General features: G+C 43.6%; 1 protein-coding gene across 1 annotated transcript in view; it reads left to right on the top strand.

The window, feature by feature from the left end:
• The window catches only part of kcnh5b (potassium voltage-gated channel, subfamily H (eag-related), member 5b), a 243,855-nt gene extending 220,854 nt beyond the window's left edge, over window positions 1-23,001 (top strand). The window contains exon 13 of the mRNA XM_015969045.3: window positions 14,402-23,001. Within this exon, the coding sequence (XP_015824531.1) occupies window positions 14,402-15,502 (1,101 nt within the window). The 3' untranslated portion in view covers window positions 15,503-23,001. The remainder of the gene's footprint in view (window positions 1-14,401) is intronic.
• Window positions 23,002-24,149: the final 1,148 nt, after the last annotated feature.

Here is a 24,149-nt window from a genome sequence, read left to right as displayed (position 1 = left end):
GAGGTCAGGTAAGTGTTCTTGGTAAAAAGAATTGGCAATGGTGGTTACCTGGGACCCTGAATCCAGTAAACAATTACATTCAACACTGTTAACTGAGACTGTAGCTGTGCATCGCCCACCCACTAATCTTTTGGGAAGTTTTGGCACTGAATGAGCATGAACTGGCTTGCAAAAAAGTCTCTCTGTCCTTTCCTTAGAGGGACTTGGTTCTACTTTAGCACCTATCTGTCCCACGATAGGAGCTTCTACCGGTTTAAAGGAGGAGACTGAGCAATTGGCTTTGACATCTCCCACTCGCGCTGCTTCTGTCTAAGAGCAAGTCTTTTAGTTGCAACTAGTGCTGGATTTGGCTCGTTGCTACAGCTAGAAGCTATGTGCCCATCTTCTCCGCACTTAAAACAGTATCCAGGCTTTGGTCTGGGCACCACTGCTGTTATCTGCTGAATCTGTTTGGGCTCATCTGGAATTTTAGTCCCCACACGGGGTTTTGACTCTTTTTGAGTTTTCTTTGCCTTTTTATCTGTGTTGTTAACCTTAAGCTGTGCAATTTGGCTCCTGAGCTCAGCGATTTGTTTGCGTAAGTCATCACAGTTATCATCTATTTCCAGTTCACAAGTGTTTTTACTCTGAGAGCATGTTGTTTGCACATTTGAATACACTCTAGTTCGTTGTGCCCCTAAGTGTTGTTTCATGCGTGCTGCTTTAGTAGCCTGTTTGTCTTCTTCAGTGCGCAGTTTGAGGAGAAGTGCTGTAAAATGAGGCGGGTTGTCTTTCTTTTGTTCGAGTTGCAGGTTTGAAATCAGCGAGCTGTCCCAACAGCCTCTGCAAAACTGCTTGAGCAGCTGCTGGTCGGCGTCACTGGAGGAAATTCCATTCCTCTGAATAACTAGGTTTAACAAGGTGTATAACCTCTGAAAGTAATCGGAAGGTTTTTCACCACTGTCCTGGTTTGTGTTTAAGAAGCGAGCAAAGAGCTCGTCGCCGTCTTCGACAGCTGCGTAAGCTGAATCGAGATGTTCAAGGTACGTTTCCGGGTCGGATTTTGGACTAAGAGCTTTAACGATGCTCGCTGCTGGGGCTGACAGACTCTCCACGATTCTTCGTACAATTTGGGACTTGGTGAGTGAAGGATCATTTATGCATAACACTACACTACTACGCCAAGTATCATAGTCAGTTTCAAAAGAAGGGTGTGGAACTCGCCCTGAGAACGGTTTTAGTCTGTATTGTGAAGTAGGCGGAGGGATAACCTCACTGCTTTTAACAATGTGTTCCACAATAACTCGCTGAACCTCAGGTGTGTTTAAAAGATTTGGTGGAATGCAAGGGTTTTGTTTTCCAGTCTCTGTAGGTGGACAGTTGTCCTTTGAGTTGTTCATATAGTTAACTTCTGGTGTTAAAGGCAGGGAATATGTAACTTGGTCACTATGGAGCATTGGCTCTGGTTCAGTGACTGGTTCAGATGCATGGGTATCCCTTCCTAAAGATTCCCCAATTTTTGCCAGTTCCTCCATTAGAAGGTCTTTAAATGATTGATTGCTACGCGCAGCTATGTCCCTGAGCTCTGACAGATAGGCATCAGTGGCAGATGTGCTAGTTTCTAGACTGTACGCGCTGGCTAGGTCTTGAATATGAAAGAAAACATCTGGGTTCCTAGTACAAGGTTTGTCATAGGGTAAACATTGTTTCTTTAATTCCTTAACAGTGGCTTCATGTTGAAACTCCACAATAATCTGATCACAGTTTGGTAACTTAATGCGCCTGTTAACTGGTCCGAATCCTTCCATAAACCCAAAGACTTCGTTATCAAGGTCTGTATCAGTTAACCCACTGATTAAAACAGCATTTGAAACTTTGACCTTTTCTGTTTTCACAACTTCCATTTTAAAACACTCAAAAGTACCAATAATGCCAAAATGGCAAACCACTGTGATCTCCAGGCACTCTTATGATGTCAGTCAATGGTTAGCTAAGGTAACAACTCTACAATTCTCCTGGCTGGCTCGCCAAGTTTTATGTAACCGGATTACAGGATACAATAAGATAATTAAAAGAAAAAATAAACAAATGGGCCAATAATTAGGTTCGGGGAGAATTGGAGGTTGTTTAAGAATGACTGGAGTCACGGGTATAGCATGAAACGGTTTATATACTAAATTTTAATAATAATGGGAAATATAACACATAAAGATAACACACAAAAACAGATGAAAACAATCGACAATAGTAAAATGCTCGGTATGAGATTTGATCATATGAGTCACAAGTCAGCCGGCGTCAAGTCAAATCCCCACGCTTGGGGTGAAAGTCAGAGTCCGGTGGTGCGATTTTTTCCTACCGCACCGTTGAGATTGTTCACAGAAGAGAGCAGTCTGCTCTTCAGTTACTTGAGATGTCCTGGTTCGTTCAGTGGTTAAGGCTCGCCATCTCCCTCATCAGGAAGAAATCCAGTTCTCGTTCCAAGTGAGTGATCATAGGAGTCGGGATCAAACCCAAGGAAAAAAAAACCCAGCCTGTAAACAACAGGACTGTTAGCGAGTTGGCATCGACCCTTCTTGTCACATCACAGCATAAAGTCTTACAGACTTAAACAAATGCTTCACTCTATTGGCATAGCCAATCATGTTTGGGTTCACAGTTCAACTAACATAACATCAATTTGATTGTCTATTAAAATAATTCTCAGTAGCTCTGGAAATATAATTACATATGACAACAATTGTTCAGCTCAATAGGCTCAGTTAGATTCTATTACTCTACACTATTCAACAAGAAATACATTCATGACAACAAGGATACATTTAGTTGTGTTTCTATACAGCATTGTGACACCTTGTATATCTGTAACACAATAAATAAATAAATAAATAAATAAATAAATAAATAAATAAATAAATAAATAAATAAATAAATAAATAAATAAATAAATAAATAAATAAATAAAATGTTCTATAACAAAATTCAACAAAATATAAATTCTGGTCCTTTGGTCCACCTTTGTAAAATAATTCCTCCCTAATCAGTTAGCTTTTATTTATTTTTATTTATCTATTTTTTTTATTATTAAATGTTTGGTTAAGGGACGCATTGCTAATTCTATGGCGTTAGCTATAATGCCCCTGAGGACCTTGTACATCTAGGCCGTACCACCATTAACTGGCGGTTTGAGCCGTTAACTCCTGGGAATCCCATATGCCCTACCGCCGTTAACTGGCGGTTTGAGCCGTTAACTCCTATATGCCCTACTACCGTTAACTGGTAGTTTGAGATGTTAACTCCTGGGATCTAACGTCTAGCAGCCCACTGCTGTCACCTCGGTTGCTGTAATTAGCTTTTTGAATTTAATAATTTACTGAATTTAATCTCATTCACTCACCAACGCGCTCCAACGGTTCCCTCCTACAGAGGATTGGTTCACTCTGTCGTCTCCACACAAATCTATAAGAATGGAATTAATTTGATAAGCTATTTAAGTTTCCTTTTTTTTTTTAAGTTGCATCGTTAGCTTTTTCTCTTCTTTTTTCTTTACTCACCGCGTTGGTTCCAAGTTCCTAGCTCTTATTAGAAGGAGTCAAGTCCGCCTCTCCCTCTATCTATGCGGCACCCAAATCAGGGTTCTTCACGGCCTCGACCGTTGTTTTTTTTTTTCTCTCTCTCTCTCTCTCTAACCGCTCAGTCTTTGCTTTCTGTATCTGCGTGCTGCACAGCCGTTTGTCTCTCCTCTCGCTCAGCTGCGTCGCACGGTTTTATTTCGCGGAGGCGGGACTTATTTCTCTCAGCCAATGAAATTTCAGATTCCCACCTGGACCAATAGTATACAGCTTTCCTCTTCTGTTTCTGTTAGGGATGTTCAAGATTCTTGTTTTAACCGATGTTTAATATTAAACTCGTTATTTTAGTTATTCACCCTTCCAATAATTCATTATGAAATTATCTATTAGTTAATTAGATATCTATTAATTAGTATTGTTAATTTCCTTAATTTATATTTTATATTTTATCTAAATTGAGGATGGATCATATTAGTAAGCCAATTAGTTAATACCTCATTAAGGTTCTAGCTTCTGGGTTACACTAACAAGAGGGTTTGGTGTGGGAAGCAAGCTGACCAAGAGAGTCTCTGACTTTGGGAACCAGCTTGTCTGGAGCACAGATGAGGATCTCAGTCTTATATTCATTCAGCTGAAGAAAGCTCCCACCATCTAGGTTTTGATAGAGACTAAGCAGGTGTGTAACAGCTGCAGCTTAGACATCTCATGGGGCTTAAAGGAGATGTACAGTTGGATGTCATCTGCATAAAGATGGTAGGAGATTCCTTTGAAGGAGCTCAGGATGTGCTGAAGAGGAAGCAGATAGAGGAGGAAGAGCAGTGGCCCCAGCACAGAACCTTGTGGGACACCATGGGTAAGGGAGGTGGTGGAGGACCTAAACTTGGAGATGGCCACAGAGAAGGAACACTCAGAGAGATAAGAGGAGAACCACTCCAGAGCAGTTCCTGATAGGCCTACCCAGTCTCTCAGCCTCTCCAGTAGCAGGTGATGGTCAACAGTGTCAAAGGCTGCAGTCAGGTCCAGCAGGACCAGAACAGAACAGTCCCCTGCATCACTGTGAGTCAGAAGGTCATTAGAGACCCTAAGAAGAGCTGTTTCAGTAGAATGAGCTCTACTAAAACCTGACTGTAAGCTATCATAGATGTTATGTTCATCAAGAGAAGCTGTGAGTTGTTTAGCCACAACCTTTTCCAAGATCTTGGAGATGAACGGAAGTTTAGAGATGGGTCTGAAGCTGCTATGGAGAGAGAGGTCAAGACTCGGGTGGATTACAGCGTTCTTTAAGTAAGCAGGACCTGACCAGAAACCGGAGAAGCATTAATTATAGAGAGCACGCTGGGACTGAAAAGCAGATTTAAACAAAGATGAGGGTAAGATGGAGAGGGTGCTCGCTGCAGAACTACAAAGGCGGAGCTGCACCAGAGTCAGCCCCGCCCACTCACGCAAACTCAGCCTAGCCCACTGACTTCTGTTTTAGTTTTTCAACTTTATTGCAAACTGACCTGACCCACATGAATTACGGCTGTTACTAGTTTACAGTCGTTAATGCTATGTTCTATGCTCCAATTAAACATGAAAAATATAACTTGCTACAAGACAAAGCCTGAATATATCCTGAAATGAAAAGGTTTCATTTAGCGAATATCTGCCCACAGCCGCTCTGACAAAAACAAGCTACAACAGCATAAACTCTGTCAAATGGGTTCTGGTAGTCCAGTGGCATGATCATTCAACTTCAAGTTTTGCTTTCCCCTCAGCTGATGCTGGTTTGACTCTCGGTGGGGTCGGCAGCAATCTATTTATCCAGCTGAAACAATTAATTTGTTTATATTTTAGTTGTAATGTTTATTTTCAGCAAAATATTTATGTCTGTAAAAGTTCTTTGAATTTGGTTGTTCCTATACAGCATTTTAGTTGAAACTCTGCTGACAAATGGACTCACACTGGCTAAATAAACGAATAAATAAATAAACACATTAGTCATTATATGTTAAACGGTATACCAGTAAATTGTTGTAAACATAGTACTGGCAAGTGTCGCTAGAAATGAAGAAAAGAGGTTTAAATCTACCTAATACTGCCGCTACTGGGAGGCAAACCTGCGCAAAAATGCATTTCAATCTGACTCGACAAACACTTCACCACTACATCTCAATCAATCAAAGCTTTATTTATAATCTGATGAAAAGCAAATGGCATTACATGTAATTGTGCCATCCAGTGTGTCTTTGGAGATGGGATGTATGGCTTTTCTGCCGGTGTCTCAGTAGAAGTCGTTTCAGAAGTAATTTGTCAGAAAATTGACAGAATATCCAGATTTGAGAACCAAGACCAGACCCGCTTCGGGGGAAAAGACCAAATTGAAGCTGAGATGGGAGAAAAATGCATGAATGAGGCTAAAAATGGCTTTGGCGTGTTTCTTATGAGGAAATGACAATATAACATGATTAAAAGTTCCAAAAGTTAGATTTTTAATTATATGGAACCTTTACAAAAACCTGTTCAACCTCTCAACTCCGTCCTCAATCTTGCATTTTTTAGCTATAACACCCTCTGTGGTTCCAGAATGCTATTAAGTCTGACAACTGGAAGGAGTTGGACTGACTCTGATGGAATGGGCGGGGCTGACTCTGGTGCAGCTCCGCCTTTGTGGTTCTGCAGCGAGCACCACTTGGTAAGATGTGGAGGGGGCATGCAGAGGTCTTCATAGAGTTTAGTTAGCTCAGGCAAAGAAACAGAAGCACCATGAGAGCACCTATGTGTTTACAAGCGCTTGTATATGTAAGGTTTCTTTACACGAGCGTCCAATAGTGAGTGTGAGGGGCCACCGATCTGCCCCCAAAGACGTGTAGAGCATGCCGTTCTTTCAAGAAGAGCTCTCCAGTGATGAAAAGCCAACCCAATATTAACTCTGGTCGTTGCTCTTGCTCTGGCGGTGATGCTGTTATGCTCTGCAAGAGTGGTTTGTGATTTGTGACTACACTGGCTGTATTCATTGTGAAAGGAACATGTTCTGTTTTTCGGAGACCGAAGACGTCTTCTCATCCCTTTGCTGATGACACGCATTAGAATAAAATGACTTTGATGAGAAAATGTCTTTTTGAAGCCTCGTGAAACTTGATTTCCCTGGAGCACTTTGACTTCAGCCAGACCTTCAGCTCTGACCTCCGTCTGACTGATGTTGCTGAAACAAGGTAAACGGTCATTACTGAAGTGGGAGGAGGCTGACTTTTAGACTCCTTATTTGATGCATCAGCATTATCAGCTCAATCAGTGAAAACCTTTGTTAGGATTTTTAGAGATGCTGGATTTGTTTGTTATTTATTTATTTGTGCAGATAGCAGGAAAAGTCCATTACTTTTAATTAATTTGCTCTGTTTTTGTAAAAAGTAATTACATTTAAAGTGTAAATCTCGTGGGTTTTGCCTCCAGGTGGCAATAGAAACTGATGGATTGAGTGTCTCCTTTTCTGCCTCCTCATACCATCTCTGGTAGATTAGAGCAGACTGTACATGGATGAGCTGAGACATCTTCCTGTTGGCTGCGTGGAGATGAAAGAAACAACCCAAAAGTTTAGGAGGTGGACAGCTAGTGTGGCAACACCTTTCACTTCCACCTTAAACCCAAGGATTGACTTATACCTCCTACTGAGTGCATTCTCATTTTAACCAAGAATAACTGTTAAATAGCAGGTTGGACGTCTGCCTGCCTGCCTGGCAGGGATTTCTGTCATTCCCAATATAATTAGTGTGTAAGGGGAGCCAGGAGAATGCCTGGCGCCCGACTTAGCTCCATAATACAGGCGGAGGTGTAGCAGCATTGATGGGTAATTCAGCATGGAGCTTCAGGAGTCAGTAACACTTTACAGCAGCACCTGAATGCACTGGAAATTAAACGTTAATGGCCTCAAGTAAAGAAATAAAGAAAATAAGACAGACTTGATTATTGTTGATTATTGTTTCTCATTAACGTGGAGCAGTTTTGGTTTTTCAAGTCTGACACAAATTGTACTAAAATAAATGGTAAATGGTCTGTATTTGACATAGTGCCTTCTAATGTCCTGGAACCCCCCAAGGAGCTTTACAACACAATCAGTCATTCACCAATTCACACAGACACACCCTGGTGGTGATGAGCTACATTGTAGCCACAGCTGGGGGGGCCAAGCACAGGCACCATCGGTACCTCCGACCACCACCAGCAGGCAAGGAGGGTTAAGTGTCGTGCCCAAGGACACAACGACAGTGGCAGACTGAGCGCAGGGGCGCAGATAGGATTTTCAAACTGGGGGGGACAAAGTTCCAATGTACCCTCTCCCAAACACGTGCACACACACACACACACACACACACACACACACACACACACACGCACAAACACACACACACACACACACACACACACACACACACACACACACACACACACTCACTATTGCAAGAGCCTTAACTAGAGCTCAGTCAGTTTGTGTAATTTCATCCAACGGTTTACGTAAAAAGTAACACTTGTGGAACGCCGGCAGCAAATTTCTGCCTGATCAACACTATAAATGATAAATGATCCGCACTTGTATAGCGCCTCTCAGAGTAAGGACTCCAAAGTGCTTTACACTACAGTGTATCATTCATCCATTCACACACATTCACACACTGATGGTGATGAGCTACGATGTAGCCACAGCTGCCCTGGGGCGCACTGACAGAGGTGCTCCACTATTTAATTCAGTCATTTGTTATTCTTCCAATCAATTACTGACCAAAACCTTACGCGTTATGCAAAACATTAAATGATTTTCAGCATACCGATCTTTACAGAAAACATAAAACCCTAAAAAACTGCACATGAAATATATTTAAAAAACTAAATTCACTTATCACTTAGAGCAGTGGTTCCCAAACTTTTCAGCCTGACCAACAGATGTTCCTTCGTATTTTTACGTTATTTATAAGTTTTCATTATATGTGGAAAGTTGTAATTTATATATAAATGTATAAATGTCTTTTAAAATTTTATATTTTACTTTTTTATGATTATGTGGCACACTTGACTTCCATACTTAACGCATCGGCATCTGCCTCTTTTTAAAGTTTTTTTAATTTTTTTTTTTATTGTCGCTACGTCTGTCACGTTAGCGGTGTTTTACCATCATTTCTACATCCATCACGTCCCAGAGAAGGTTAAACCAACATCAAACCCAACGTTTGGAGCTTGTAAACTCCACACACCTCTCGTGCAGCACCAGCTGTCTGATGCTGCAGCAGCGTCAATCTTCCCGGCTGGATGAGTGAATTTCTTCATCAGAGTCAATATTCTGCTTCATAATCAGAGTCAGTCATGACCAGACAAAGTGATCAGTCAGTAAAGACCAGACCTGCCGGCAATTATATGTTTTATCTAATATTTGCGCTCTTCATGCTGCACGCATCTCCTCCTCTCCCTGACTGGGAGCCTCTCGGCGGGAGGCGTTTTTCAAACTCTAAAAACTCCCAAACTTTGCTCAGCCTGAAGGTTCCACATCTCCACTATCTTCTGGTGTAAAGTAGTAACTTCATGAGGGATCATATTTGTAGACGAGACTTGTTAAAGTCAGCAATGAGGCTTTGGCGCTTATAACGAGTAAGTCCCAACACCAACAACAACGTACTGAAACTAGAACCAACATGCATAAACAGACAGATCGGTCCCGCCTACTTACTCTGTTGGTCTTTTTTAAATACGCAGTAATCGTTGCCTTTTTCGCTTCATCCTGCATCCTAGCAGCAACCACTTTGGTGCCTCTGGAGTCGGTGTTTGTTTACGTCATGCTGCATTCAATGTAATTGGAAAAAGGAGCTTCAAGTGCTTAACCTCCGATTTTGTTTTCTTTCTGGCCTTAGTTGGGGGGGACGGATCGGGGTCGATCTGAATCTGGGGGGACAGATCCCCCCGTTCCCCACCCTGTCTGCGCGCCTGACTGAGCGGGGCTCGAATCTGCAACCTTCCAAACTCCTGTGCCACCGTCGCACTTTCTGGAGCAACAAAGATGGCAGCAGCTCATTTGAAACGGTTTTGGCATCAACATTTGACTAGTTAGACTCAGACTTTTCTCTGAATCAAGAGCAGATAGAGGTACTTAAGTCCTTTGTTTAGAAAAGGATGCCTTTGCATCTTTTTCGACCGTGACTGGCATCCGTAGTGATCAGTACGTCACGTTGTTGCCCAGTTACACGTGGAGACAGCTTGAAAGACCACCGTAGAGTTTGCTCTATGACTGTGCTTTCTCTATGGGTCATGGCCAGACTATATATTCACACATACAGGATGCGTATCCTTAAAGAGCAAATCACTCCAAATCAACATTTGTTTGCTGATAAACTATATAAATGAGTGTCTGATCGTGCTGTAGACACATGTAGTCAATAATTCGGCACTTTAGTGCATCTTAGTTCAAATTAAAATATTCTGCCTAAAACTGTCGTCGTGATGCACCGTCGTCAGGCAAAAACTCTGCACTGCATTCGAATTTAAATCTGCCATCGCTATTGGCTAAGAGGTACACTATGATATTAGATGGTACATTATGATGTCACAATGTTGTGAGGGTGTGTATTTGTTACTGGCTCCGCCCTCTCGGTCTGCTAGGCAACAGCATTTGTTGCATTTTTCAAACAGGACGTGGGAGTTGAGTAAGAATCTGGTAGGGGGTGACTTGCTCTTTAAAGATGATGTGCTGCTTATCCATCCATCCATCCGTCCGTCCGTCCGTCCTTGATCTATCCCCCTTCATTCTGTTAAGGGTCCTGGGGAGCTGGCGCCCGTTTCCAGTGGTGATTTGGTTATAGCAGGCATTGTTTCTTTATTTGGCATCTGTGCATAAAACCTACAGCCGACACACTGGCATCCTTGTGAAGTGTTCTCTTTGAGTCAGAGAAAAAAAGAACAAAATGCACCAAAATGTTAATATTACTAAAATATAGGATTTAAATGTAATAGAATATCTGAAAGCCACAGACAAGAATATGAATACACATTTAAATATAAATATTTTGGTAGAGGGACTAAACGGAATCACTTCACACAGAGCATTTTCAGCTGGGGTTGAAAGGAATACAACAACTTTTTCTTTGAAACCATTTTCATGAGCCAGTATGTGCTGAAATGACCCTTTACATGGCTAATGAAAGGCCACACAAAAGAACAAAAGAAGCGAGACCGCCTAGACCAGCCCACATAGGGCTGCAGGATCTGGTGACCACCCTCTAAGCCAGTGGTTCCCAATCTGGGGTCCGTGACTCCCCAAGGGGTCCCCATAATTATGTCTGTGTTGATGTTGTGAGGTTACCAAGATTATATAACAAAAAATACATTCATAAACCGGCGGTTAGGGATGCTGTCAAGCTGAAGAAAGAGTCCTATCAGGTCGTTTTGGCCTGTTTGAATCCAGAGGCAGCTGACGGGTACCGGCAGTCCAAGCGGAACGCGGCTCGGGTGGTTGCCAATGCAAAAACCTGGGCATGGGAGGAGTTCGGTGAGACCATGGAGCAAGACTTAAGCCGGGCGTACACTGTGCGACTTTTTCACTCGCAGCGTTCAGCTTCAGCTCAAACTGTACAAGTTCCTCGCAGGGCAGATCTCACGAGTCATGCGCTCACACTGCACGACCCAGTTCTCGCATGCGACCTGACTGCTCACACTGTACGTCTGGTAGCAACACATCGGCCCTAAAAATGTGCTAAAAATAGCAGTTTTTACTCAACACGTCAGACTTTTTTGTCTTGTTTTGCCTGTTGTCCTTCGGGAGTGCTGCAGGAGGACACACAGGGATTTATGGGGGTCGGATGAGGAAAACAAAATAAAGAAAGTAAATCTGTGTTTTATGATCAGTTTAATTTGACACGAACACGACAAACACGCTTTCTTGACAATCTTTGTGAGTAAAAAAACGTGCAGAAACAAAAACGAACAGCGTGTGTTATTAGGGAGATAGCGAGCGAGCGGCGTTGATGCAGGATTGCGCATGCGCCGTGAGCGGTTCTGGTACTTTTTGGGTCGCAGCTGCTCGCAGCGCCGCTTCAACAGTGCGATACCCTCACGAGGGACGAGCGAAATATTAAACACGCCAGAAGTCCGTGCGACCTCACGACTGCTGATCGGCAGCTGGTCACGTGGTGTTAATCGCCTCTCGTAACCCCCTGTACACTACACGACCGCTTGGCGCAAAACTCACCCCGATCTTGTGGATTCTTGCACGAGTGGAAAATCAGCTCCAAAAAGTGAAAAAGTTGCACAGTGTACGCCCGGCTTTACGTACGGGTTCGAGGAGATTCTGGTCCACCATCCGGCGCCTTGGAGGGGGGGGGGGGGGGGGGGGGTTGGGGGGGGCAGTGCGCTACCAACACTATCTATAGTGGGGACGGTGTGCTGCTGACCTCCACTCAGGACGTTGTGGATCGGTGGGCAGAATACTTCGAAGACCTCCTCAATCCAACCGACACGTCTTCCAGTGAGGAAGCAGAGTCTGGGGACTTTGGGTTGGCCTCTCAAATCTCTGGTGCTGAGGTCACTGAGGTGGTTAAAAAGCTTCTCTGTGGCAAGGCTCCAGGGGTGGATGAGATCCGCCCGGAGTTCCTTAAGGCTCTGGATGTTGTGGGGCTGTGTTGGCCGACACGGCTCTGCAATATCGCGTGTTACATCAGGGGCAGTCCCACTGGACAGGCAGACTGGGGTGGTGGTTCCCTTATTTAAAAAAGGGGACTGCAGGGTGTGTTCCAACTACAGGGGGATCACACTCCTGAGCCTTCCTGGTAAGGTTTATTCAGGGGTTCTGGAGAGGAGGGTCCGTTGGATTGTTGAACCTCAGATTCAGGAGGAGCAATGTGGTTTTCGTCCTGGCCGTGGAACACTGGACCAGCTCTATACTCTTAGGGGGATCCTGGAGGGTGCGTGGGAATTTGCCCAACCAGTCTACATGTGTTTTGTTTACATGTGTGATTCTTTTCATAACCTTCATGGACAGGATTTCTAGGCGCAGCCAAGGTGTGGAGGGCATCCGTTTTGGTGGCCTGAGGATCAGGTCTCTGCTTTTTGCAGATAATGTGGTCCTGTTGACCTCATCAGAACATGATCTTCAGCTTTCGCTGGAGCGGTTTGCACCGAGTATGAAGCAGCTGGGATGAGAATCAGCTCCTCTAAATCTGAGACCATGGTCTTAAATCAGAAAAGGGTAGAATGCCTTCTCCAGGTCAGGGATGAGGTCCTACCCCAAGTGGAGGAGTTTAAGTATCTCAGGGTCTTGTTCATGAGTGAGGGGAAAACTGGAGCGTGAGATCGATAGGCAGATTGGTGCTGCATCTGCAGCGATGTGGGCGTTGTACCGGTCTGTCGTGGTGAAGAGAGAGCTGAGTCAGAAGGCAAAGCTCTCAATTTACCGGTTGATCTACGTTCCTAACCTCACCGATGGTCATGAGCTTTGGGTAGTGACTGAAAGAACGAGATCACAGATACAAGCGGCCGAAATGAGTTTTCTCCGCAGGATGGCTGGGCTCTCCCTTAGAGATAGGGTGAGAAGGTCGGTCATCCAGGAGGGGCTTGGAGTAGACCCGCTGCCCCTCCACATCGAGAGGAGCCAGTTGAGATGGCTCGGGCATCTGGTTAGGATGCCTCCTGGACGCTTCCCTGGTGAGGTTTTCCGGGCACTTCCAACTGGGAGGAGACCTAAAGAAAGACCCAGGACACGGTGGAGGGACTATGTCTCTCACCTGGCCAGGGAACGCCTTGGGATTCCCCCAGAGGAGCTGGCCCAAGTGGCTGGGGAGAGGGAAATCTGGGCCTCTCACCTTAGGCTACTGCCCCTGCGACCCGACTCCGGATAAGTGGATGAAAATGGATGGATGGATGGCATTTATAAAATCCCAATAATGCTCCCAATAGTAAAATCAAAACTCTGTATGTTGGTGTAAAGTTTGTAATTGTTAACTTTTAATCATGTGCATGCACATATGAGTTGGGGTTGGGGGTGCTGGCTTGTCTTGGAAACAGGAAAGGGAGTCCTGATGAAAAACGGTTGGGAACCGTTGCTCTAAGCAAACAGGAAACTAAACCTAACAAATAAAGCCACGGAAACTAGACTACCGTGCCAAACCCAAACGGGCAAAAACAGAACTGCTGTTATAACTAAATGACTGAATCAGCGAGCCACACCTGCAGAAAATCACAGCTAGTGGTTCTTCACCACATACAGTTATTGCATCCACAACACAACACATCACAAACACTTCAGCAATTTTCACAACCAAAACCAAACCAACCAACCAAACAAACAAACAAACAATGGACATGCCTACACAGCTACGCTGCCTCTAGAGCCCAAAGCTCATTAGAGAAGAACAATATGGTGCTCATCTCCAGCCACACACACCAAAGCTGCTTAGAGGTCAGCCACTGGACAGGCTGCAAAAACTGAGTACTCACTGGAAGCACCAGGTCCGGCCTCCTCCAGTGAGTCCAGATCATGTTACGACCCCCATATGTTACGACCCGGCTCATGGGGCATAACGAGGAGGTCTGGACACATGGTGCAAGTGACATATTTTGATTGAAAATTGGTCTCCATAAAGCCTCTCCAAAATGTGCATAAATGAATGTAAAATTATTGCTACAGCGTTTTTATTTTCCAAAGAGTTCTAATAACAATTGTTTCTACATCATTTGAGCATCTTCTGCATTAGTTTGGAGCCTGAGTACGGAGAGCCATCTTGCACTAAAGTGCATTGATGTGAAGTAAACCAAGTCTTTTCAAGCACATCATATTGAGGCATTTTAAATGTGCAGATAAATGTTTTGATGAATGTTGTGTTGGTTTTGTTTTTCAGATCATTTTCCGTAAAATCAGTGAGGTGAAGAAAGAGGAAGAGGAGAGGCAGCGAGCAAAAAATGAGGTGCAGATCACCATTCCTCAGGACCATCCAGTCCGCAAGCTTTTCCAGAAGTTCAAGCAGCAGAAGGAGCTCCGCAGCCAGGGTGCTGCAGCTGCCTCACAGTTGGACCTGGAGAAGAACCAGCTGCAGATGGAGCAGCAGCACAACCAGCATCTCCATCCACAAACCCTGCAGCTCAGCCACTCTAGTTTGCAGCACTCCCTGCCCCTCAGCCTTCAGCGACCCCATGCATCCATGCAGAATGGGACACCACCCAGCAGCAGTGTGCTGACTGTGTCCCAGATCACACCCATGCACAGTTCGCTGGCTTACACCCATCCCAGTGATCCTCCTGCAAAGCAGAACAACTGTGATGTCATGGAGCTGCATCCCAGTTCTGCTGGAGGGGTAGGTGAGCCACCTGTCAGGCTAAAAGCCAGCACCAGTCCTGGGCTCGGGAAGCCAGCTGCCAAGGCCAGTGGATGGATGCGCCTGAAAAATAACATGGTTCCAGTGGAGGCCAGGAAGGAGGGGCTGAACAATAATGTTAAGGCTGTTTCCGTGGAGATGCTCTCTCAGGATGGTAAAGGCCAAGATGTAGGAAGGATTGGAGATGTAGGTGAGGAAGGAGTTTCCAGTAACAACCCTCTTCGCAAAACAGACTCATGTGACAGTGGCATCACGAAGAGTGAACTGCGGATTGACCGTGTGTGTGAGGCGCGGACCCCCGTGGCTGTAACGCCTCTCCTCCACAGCCCTCTCCCCGGAGGTGAGGGGTCCCCTCACTCTTTCTGCTCCATGCCGGAGCAGGCGCTGCAAGCTGCATTGCTCGAGACCCGACTAGAGCTCCGGGGGGCAATCCAGACTCTGGGAGGCCGTCTGGGTACCTTGGAGAGTCAGGTAGCTGAAATTATTAAACTGCTGTCGGATAAGAGGTGGTCGTCAACGGGGGCGCCGTCTGCTGCCACCACGCCAAAAACCAAAATCCATCGTCAAGACATTTTCACAGTTTCCAGGCCTGTTTCCCCCGACACAGAGAAGGACAACAAGCTGTGAAGGAAGCCCAGCCAGTGGTGTGTAAATGCAATCACAGTGACCACCACAGAACGTGGTCATGGCATGGGGTCTTTTAGATTCAGGCAGCCTGTTGGATCCAGTTACACCACTGGTCTTCACTTAACTACACAGCAAAACAAGCCAGCGTCTTTAACATTTGCACACTGATGTAATCCCAGATCACACAAGGATCTGACCCTCCTCAGAGATCTGGACGGTGATTGTTTGATTGTAAATACCTCTCAATGCATGTCCAGCTGGATTCTGGCCTGCCAAAGAAACAACAACAAAACTGCTCTTTGCCTGTATTATATGCAGTCTACTGCATGCAAAGTGAATTTAAAGGCACATTTTCTTGAACTAAACTGTACATTTAACTATTTTTAATTGATAATTTATTATGTGATATCCAGGTTTTGCATACTGGTAGCACTATAGGCACTGAATATCAAAATGATTTACCAGCTAAGGGAATGTGCATGGTTTATTTATGAATGGAGAAGTTGGTGCAGACTTGTTTTGTCTTACCCTTTGCCTTTTGCCCTTGCCTTGCCCTCCGTAACGTTTTCACCTACGATGGAGCAGCATTCCCCCCAAAATGTCTTTTTTATATCAATTATACATTTTGCTTGTTCAGATTTATATTTTCAATGAACATGAGTGTCTTTGGGCTCAGTTTTGTCTGTTAAACCCTCAGATTATTATTGTGTCTATGCATTCTTGGGTACGCCAATTTTATATCTTTGCTTAAGGTATGAAAATCTTACAGGGGTTATCGGTATATTTGTTTGTTTTATCCCTCTGCATGATTCAGGGATGAAAAGATGCACATTTGTTGGGACAATAAGAAAGCTTCAGGGACACAACAGAGTTAGTTAGACATAGACTTAGCCGACACCCCGTACTGATGCCGTACGCAGCAGCTGGAGTCGTCTTTGAATTACATTAATAACACTTTCAGCACAAAAAAAGATGCTCATGTAAAGGGCAGAATGCTGTATGCTTTCCAATATCACTTTTAGAAATCTGCATTAAGAGGGTTTTTCTTAAGCTTTGGGCTCGAAGGTGTGAGAAGTAAAAACACACTCAAGCAGGCTGTCTTTTGATGTGAAGCTTGAAGGCTCAGGGAGACCTTTTCATCACAAAACCCACTGGGATTCTGTTAGATCTTAAAGGGATTTCTGGCCATTTTGAAGAGTGTTTCTGTGTAAAAGTTATAAATAATTACTGTATTACCTCTTAGCTTCCTGGATGGCTTTTGTCTGGAGAACTTCAGCTAGTCAGAACCTGCCAAGACTAAAGTATACTGCTGCTGTCGAAAAACAGCTCCAATGTCCTAAATTTGATGCAGCATTATTGAACTCAAAAAAAATTCACTCATATAGTATGAAATACATTTATTTAGGTGTTTACCAATCGGGCTTGGGCAGCATTACGGTATACAGCCGGTGTTAAAAATAGTTCCAGTACCGTCATGAAAAAGAGAGACGGAGCAAGTTGGAGACAAGGATAAAAAAAATAAAAAATAATAAAAAAGACTAATTAAAATAATTGAATGTATGAAACAGATGCGTGGTTGAATTTTCTGTTTTACTTGAATAGTTTAAAATGTTTTGTCCAATTTTAGAGATGTTCCACAAAATGTTTGATCGTAATGTCTTCACGTGACAGCACGTCGAGAGAAAAATGGCAGCTCGCGCACCAGCTGACCTGTCTGAACACAGCACACCTTCTGCAGCTCGGGAGAAGCAAACTTAAAAGAGAGCCGGTAAACACTAATGAGGTCATTTGTGCAGAGAAAAGATGAAAGATGCACGTCCCGACGGAAGAGCAGAGGAGCGAGCAGTAGCTGAAGTAGCAGACTTCTGTATGGACCCTTCCCCAGATGTCACGACTAGCCCCAAAGTAGCCGGTTGTCTGTCACAAGCTCATCGAAGCGGGTTTTCAGCAGTCGGAGGTTGAAGCTGATAAAGGTACACGTTGTTTTTTCAGGCGAGAAAAACCTTTTATAAGCTGAGGTTTTTAAAAGTTGTTAATTTTATCTGTGTTATGTTATTTTTGTTTTAGTAATAGTGTTTGTTATTCAATTTCTGAATGGTGAAAGTCCAAACCAACAGTTTGGTAATTCCGCTTGAGACTTACGTCATCATTTTTAAATTAGTCGTGGTAGTACCGTACACCTTGGTGCAATGTGGAGGAAGCTAGACGGTATTAACATTTGGATACCGCCCAAGCCATTTACCACTTATCATCACCAAACTTTATTTATGTAGAACTTGTAACGATTAAAATGACACCAAAGTGATGGACAATGTACAGCTCATAAACAATTTCAAATGCAGCAAACAGCAGATATTGTTTATTATAAAAGACCAACTAGCATTCAATTCAGTTTATTCACATAGTGCCAAGTAACAACAAGAGGCGTCTCAAATCACTTCGCTAAGTAAACATTCTATTGCATTGCAGCAGCACGATTAAACAGCTAAACAAAACTGCAAAACGGAAAGCAACAGCTGAGTAGCCTGGCTTAGTGCGCAGACGCGATAAAAGTACGTTTATAAAAATGGGTTTTAATCCTTCTTTTGAAGCCTTGACTGTAGGGACCAATCTTAATGGCAGACACAGAGCATTCCAGAATCTCGGATCAACAACAAATGTCCGGTCCCCTCAAGTAAGGCCGAGGAAGGTTCATAGACGCGTAACAGCTCAGGTAAACATGAAGGCGATCAAGAATCTTAAACAGCTCTATACATAACCAGAATCCAGTGCAGCACCCAAACCAGAGTCATATATGCTCTTTGTATGTGTCAGCAATCTGGCAGCTTAATTCTGCACTAACTGTAGTCTAGATGATTGTTTGGCTTGCCCCTGCTAACAGGGAATTACTATAATCCAAGCAGGACTTTAACACAGCAAACATCTGAGGGGAAGACCAAACCTCAGTCTCGTTATTCAGACTCAGAAAAGTGCCAGCCAAGCTTTAACCTCTGGTATACAGTGGCTGAAGGGAAGTTGGCACCCCATGTCTCAGTGGAGTATACATCCGAATATCGTCTGCATACGAGTGAAAGTTCACTATGTATCTATGGAATAGCATGCCCATAGGCAGCAGGTAAATGGAAAACAGAAGTGGCCCAAGAATAGAGCCTCATCACACGTCATAATTCAGAACATCCTTACCAGATGCCACATCTTCCATCCGCACACAAAAACTATCAGAGGTAAGATCAAAGCCACCCACCTCACAATTACTGAACAAAAAGCTCGATCAGCCTTCCGTGGTGTCACCCGTAGGTTTGTGAAGAGCTGAATTGAAGCCCAATGGGCGGTTCCCACCACCGCCAACTTGGCCAGGTCACATGTCTCGTCACTCCCAGACAATACAAACGTGGGTGAAGAGGTGGAGCTGAGACAGGAGCTGTGAGGATGTGGGGAGCCATTACACCCAAAAATCTACGGTCCAATGTAGCTATGAGCTAACTGAATGAAATCAAGCTAACAGAGTACCGGAAACTCGCATTGCCAGAGGAAACGAGAGTGGTCTAAACACCAGTCGCTGTGCTCTAGGTCCAAACGTCTTTTGTTGTCTGCAACTCCAAATGGTGTTTTTTTCTTTTGGAACTCTAGTAGTTTGTTCTGAAGTTGAAGTGGTAGCAGACGGCTGTTCCTCCTTCTCTGATGTTATTGAGCAGTAAACCGTTCACACTAGTGGTGTTCTGTTGCTAAATGTGCAAGTTTGTAACAAATGGAGGACGCAGGGAAGTGCAGCAGCTCGGCAAGACAGACAACTAGAAGGTCCAGTAGTTGCATACCAGCCATGTTATTGGTGGAGGTTTTAGGGAAATGCAAGACAACCACTTTATTAACTTACTCTTTTTGTTTAGCTCCACAATATATTCATAGCTATTCTATGTTAGAAAGTTGTTAAGAGACATGAAAAAATGTTTGAAGCTAAATAGATTTTCAAAGTTTCGATTGCAGCTTTACCCCAAAATTCAGCTATCTCCGTTCCGCTGCGCTCCGCTCCGGCACGAACTCCGCAGCAAAATCGGTCCCGTTGTAGTCAATCAGAGCTGTTCCACTACTGCAGCCGTGCGGCGCATTGCGCCGCCTGCCATCCGGCAAGAGTAGGATCAATTCTATTTTTGCCGGACGCCGGAGCACCTCCGCAGTCAATGGACAGAAACCACAACCGCCCAACAGGAAAGGAAGCAAGCACAACTTCCGTTATTTCACAATAAATCGATAAACAAAAAGCATATTTTGTTTCATATGCACAGGTTTAACAACTTTTAACAACTATCAATGGCGGTTGAACTTTAAATGCACAAAAGTAAGCCATAAATACAGTTTCCACTATCAAAGTAGTCACACTTTGTTGATCCAAACACTGCTGATCTCTCACACAAATGATGGCAGATTAAACAGTTCATTTCGATTCTTCTCCCACACAACGGGTGTTTGGATCTAACTTCCACGTTTATTGCTCGGACTGTATCGCAAGATCTCGAAAATCCCGCACATGCCTGTTTGCGCACCTCAGGTCTCCGCACCGGAGCGGAGCCGTTGTAGAGCGGGTACCAGTATAATTTGAGTTCGGAAGTGAGCGGCAGCGGAGGGCGGAGCGGAGCGGAGATAATGGAATTTTGGGGTCAATGTGAGGCCAAGGCTGAGACCTTCCCCAGAGTAAGCCGCTAATGTTAGCTCTGACGGCTCATGCTAGCTGACAATCAGAATTAAACTATTCATAATTTCAAGCATTTAATTATATGTAAACGAATAAGTTGCCAAAACGTTTCATGACTGGAAACTCAACCTTTTAAACGTAAAAAGCTTTTTTGAGCTAGGTTGTAAAGATGTTTATTCCCACAGTGAATTTGGCCTATTTAATATAGGACTCAATGGAAGTTTTCTCTTTTCCAAGTGGATGGGGGTGGAACTGCAACTTTTGTCACTTCCATGTTAGCTCCAAGTATCACCAACTACAGCATAAAGTAGCACTTCTGGACCTACCATAGGTTAAATTTGGCTGGACTGCCTGCATTTATCCAGAAAATGTGACTTCATTGCTAATGGCAGTATGAAGGTTTTTCAAATAAAATGTCCTAAACTGCTGGAAAAGTTTGGCAAAATAGTGCTTCAACAATATATTTGTTGTAGTTCGGCCTAAGCTCTTTCTTTGAACAAAGAGCTGCCTGTCTGGGAAGCTATCAGAGATGGGTGTTAAAGTTATTTCTGACTGCTGCACAGGAACGCACTTCACAGCCCTTAAAGTAGATCCCATCATGAGCTTTAAAATTCCAACCCAGTCCATCTTTTAGTTTCTCTCACTTGTCGCCAAGTACTTAACACTACAGAGATTTAATCAATACAATGCTGCACAGCACAGTATTCTTCATAAATACTTCATTTTGTTAAAATCAATATTTCCTTTTAAAAAAGAAAACATCAGGGACTTTAAAATGAACACATGGCAAAGATGTCAACAACTGTTGTCTGTCAAATTGCTGTTGCCCAGGCAACGTTGGTTTGCTGGATGGGAAACCAGAACATGTAATAAATCAGGTTTGATAAGTTGGTTATTCATCAGTTAATATATATATATATATATATATATACACACACACACACACACACACACATATATATATATATATATATAAAATTATTTATTTAAAGGGGGTGTCATTTAGTACAACAGTTGCAGGATATTTTGCCAGCCAATCATCACACAGTAAATACCTGTAATTGCATGCTTTTTTGTTGTATTTCAATGATTTAGTGATTTTTGTTTTTATTTATACATTTGATGCTCTTAAAATCTTGAATATTTTCCAAACAGTCAGAGGCTACTCGTTTGTGGTGATTAAAACTACATCAGACCTGATCTGTGTGAGAATTGCAGATGTGCAAGTTATCAAATTTCAAAATCAGTTTTTAGTTTCAGCTACAAATGATCACAAACAAGTCTTTGTTTTGTTTTCTTCTGTTGTGCCCGTCACTTTCCGAGCCAACATTGTTCACGTTTACACTGGCAGTTTCTTCGTTACTTTATTGTTTCTCTTGTTGACCACTGAGCAGATCTCCTGCAGAAATCATAGGCAAGTGCCTTGCTCACTGGCAACCAAGCAGCTTTCTCTGATCATCTGGTCCCAAGGGGAAGACTTTCTAATGCAGAAAAGGACTTGATGATGCTCTACGGGGGATTTGAGTTCACAGCATAGTTTTATCTCAATTTTTCTAATAATAATAATTCAAACTCAATATTATACATTATTAAGATTTATTGCCTGACACACAACTCAGTAACTGGTGTCCTCTCAGCTGGTGTTGAACGTTTTGGGATTCAATTAAAATGATGTTTCTGACAGCTCTGAGTTTGGGAGTTTTCCTGTAAAAAATCCTGAATGAGCTCATCCTCTCCAGTGATTTGATGTGAGGGACCTCTAATCTGTGCCCTACACACACACACACACACACACACACACACACACACACACACACACACACACACACACACACACACACACACACACACACACACACACACACACACACACACACACACACACACACACACTTTCAGCACAGGAATTTTTGCCACTTGAATGTACCCCCACCCCCAAACCCCATACATTTCTAGTTTTCTTCTATTTCATTTCAGTGGAAACACCTCCAGCTTATCGTTTCTCCTCCTCCGTCTTTGGTCTCTGTTCGTTTATGCTCTCCTCAGCACGCTGACGATGTACCGCCTCTCTGAGTCGTGTCAGCTGATTGAAACTAAAAACCAATCTAAGCTCGACAGAGGGACCTCGCTTATTAAAATCATCCTTTACCTAGATCTGATTTGCTCGCTTCTCCAAAGCTGACTGACTGAAATGGAACTCATTTCCTAAAAGTAATAGAATAATTTCCTTAGTTGGACTTATCAGCGGGACCTGCAGGGTTTTATCATCAGAAGTGATTTAGATGAAGCTCAGACAGAAACATCTGCTTGACTTTAATGACCGAGGCCTTTCAGAAAGCTTGTCGGCTGGAATGTCACCTGTTTTTTCTGGAAGAGTGAGGTGGTGTTGTGGGCAGCGCCTAGGATCTCCACCGGCTCTTGTTGATCTCCTAAACTGTAGAATCACAATAAAAACTCCATCTGGGACGCTCAGACTCCGGCCTCTTTCTGACTTCAGGGAAATCTTCTCCTGTATTTAGTTTGTCCAATAATCCATGTCCTTCACTGGTCTGTCTGCACAATTAACGGGATGATTTCTACATCAGCTCCTCATGTTTCCTGTGACCTATCGAGCTGTGGTAGCACAAGCCAGTCTCCTGAGAGTGTGCAGCTATTTTACTTCTGTAGACACCATAAATACGAATCCCGTGGGTATTTCTCGTCTCTGTCACCGAGAGACATCTGTACACTGTGTGGAGGGGGCAGGTTATGTTACTGTCAAGCCACATTGTTCCTCTCCAGGATTTTCTTGGATATTTTCTATTATTGTTGCAGCCAAAAATGTCTACATTTTTCATTAGCTTTGTGAAGAAAGTAGCCTAGTGAACTAGACCAAATTCTTGCTTTGCAAAGTTTGGTCTAGGCACGCTCCATTGGAACCTCAGCAGCTCCTACCAGGACTCTGGCTAGCCAATCACAACTCTCTAGAGGGGTTTCAAACACATAAAGAGCTGTGATTGGTCCATAATGGTGGGCCAATCATAGTGCTCTATCTGCTTAGTGAACAAATCACAGAGCTTTATCCGCTTTGTGGGCCAATCAGGGCACTCTATATGCCTGGTGGGTGGGATGATGCAACAGAGTGAAACAAGAGTACGTCACATTCATTGTCCAGTGGAATGCGGAGATCATTTGAAAGACAACGGTAGAACCCGCCCCACAACCGAGAGCCGTCAATGGAGCGTGGCCAGACTAAATAATACATTTATTTAGTCTGGCTTGCCAGGCTATGAAGAAAGTGCTTTGAATCGTAATTTCTTCAATAACTTGTTAAGATCAAAGAATGGCCTGAGTTTGATTTAACGTTAATGAGAAATATTCCAGGATTTCAGTTTGATCAATATTTAAAGGAGACCAAGACTCTAAACCAAAATTGTCCTTGTTGAATAAAGACAGCTTGGGCGGCCAAAAGGTCAAAGTTGTGTGTGACCTGGCCAACCAACCAAAAACCATCAACATAACAGCTAACAGGATCAGACAGGACAAAACTTCACATGAAAGGACAAATCTCACTGCAGACGACCTTGCACCATCAATACAACTGGTAGCAAACTCCACTTTCTTCACTTAGAACTGAACCGAATGCAATTAGAGTCGCCATGGGAAACCCTCTATCTGCCACCCTTGGGAGTTTTCATGGAAGACCTGGAAGAAAGGCCACAGCCACTGCTATCAGCAACAACAAGTTTACATATGAAGAAGAAAAAGACAACAGCATAACGTTCATGGACATGAGAAAAACCAGGCAGACAGACGGACCCCTAAACATAAACACACACAGGAAACCAGTACTTACTATGGACATCAGAACATCCCACCATGCATAAAATGTCAATTATCAGAACATTATACCACAGAGCAAATATAATAACAGAAGAACAATATCGCCAACTGGAGGACCGACACATACAAGCACAT

Source organism: Nothobranchius furzeri, chromosome 18 (assembly GCF_043380555.1).
Source record: "Nothobranchius furzeri strain GRZ-AD chromosome 18, NfurGRZ-RIMD1, whole genome shotgun sequence".
NCBI lineage: Eukaryota > Metazoa > Chordata > Actinopteri > Cyprinodontiformes > Nothobranchiidae > Nothobranchius > Nothobranchius furzeri.
The sequence above is the reverse complement of the archived record's forward strand: the minus strand, read 5'-3'. Positions and strand labels throughout refer to the sequence as shown.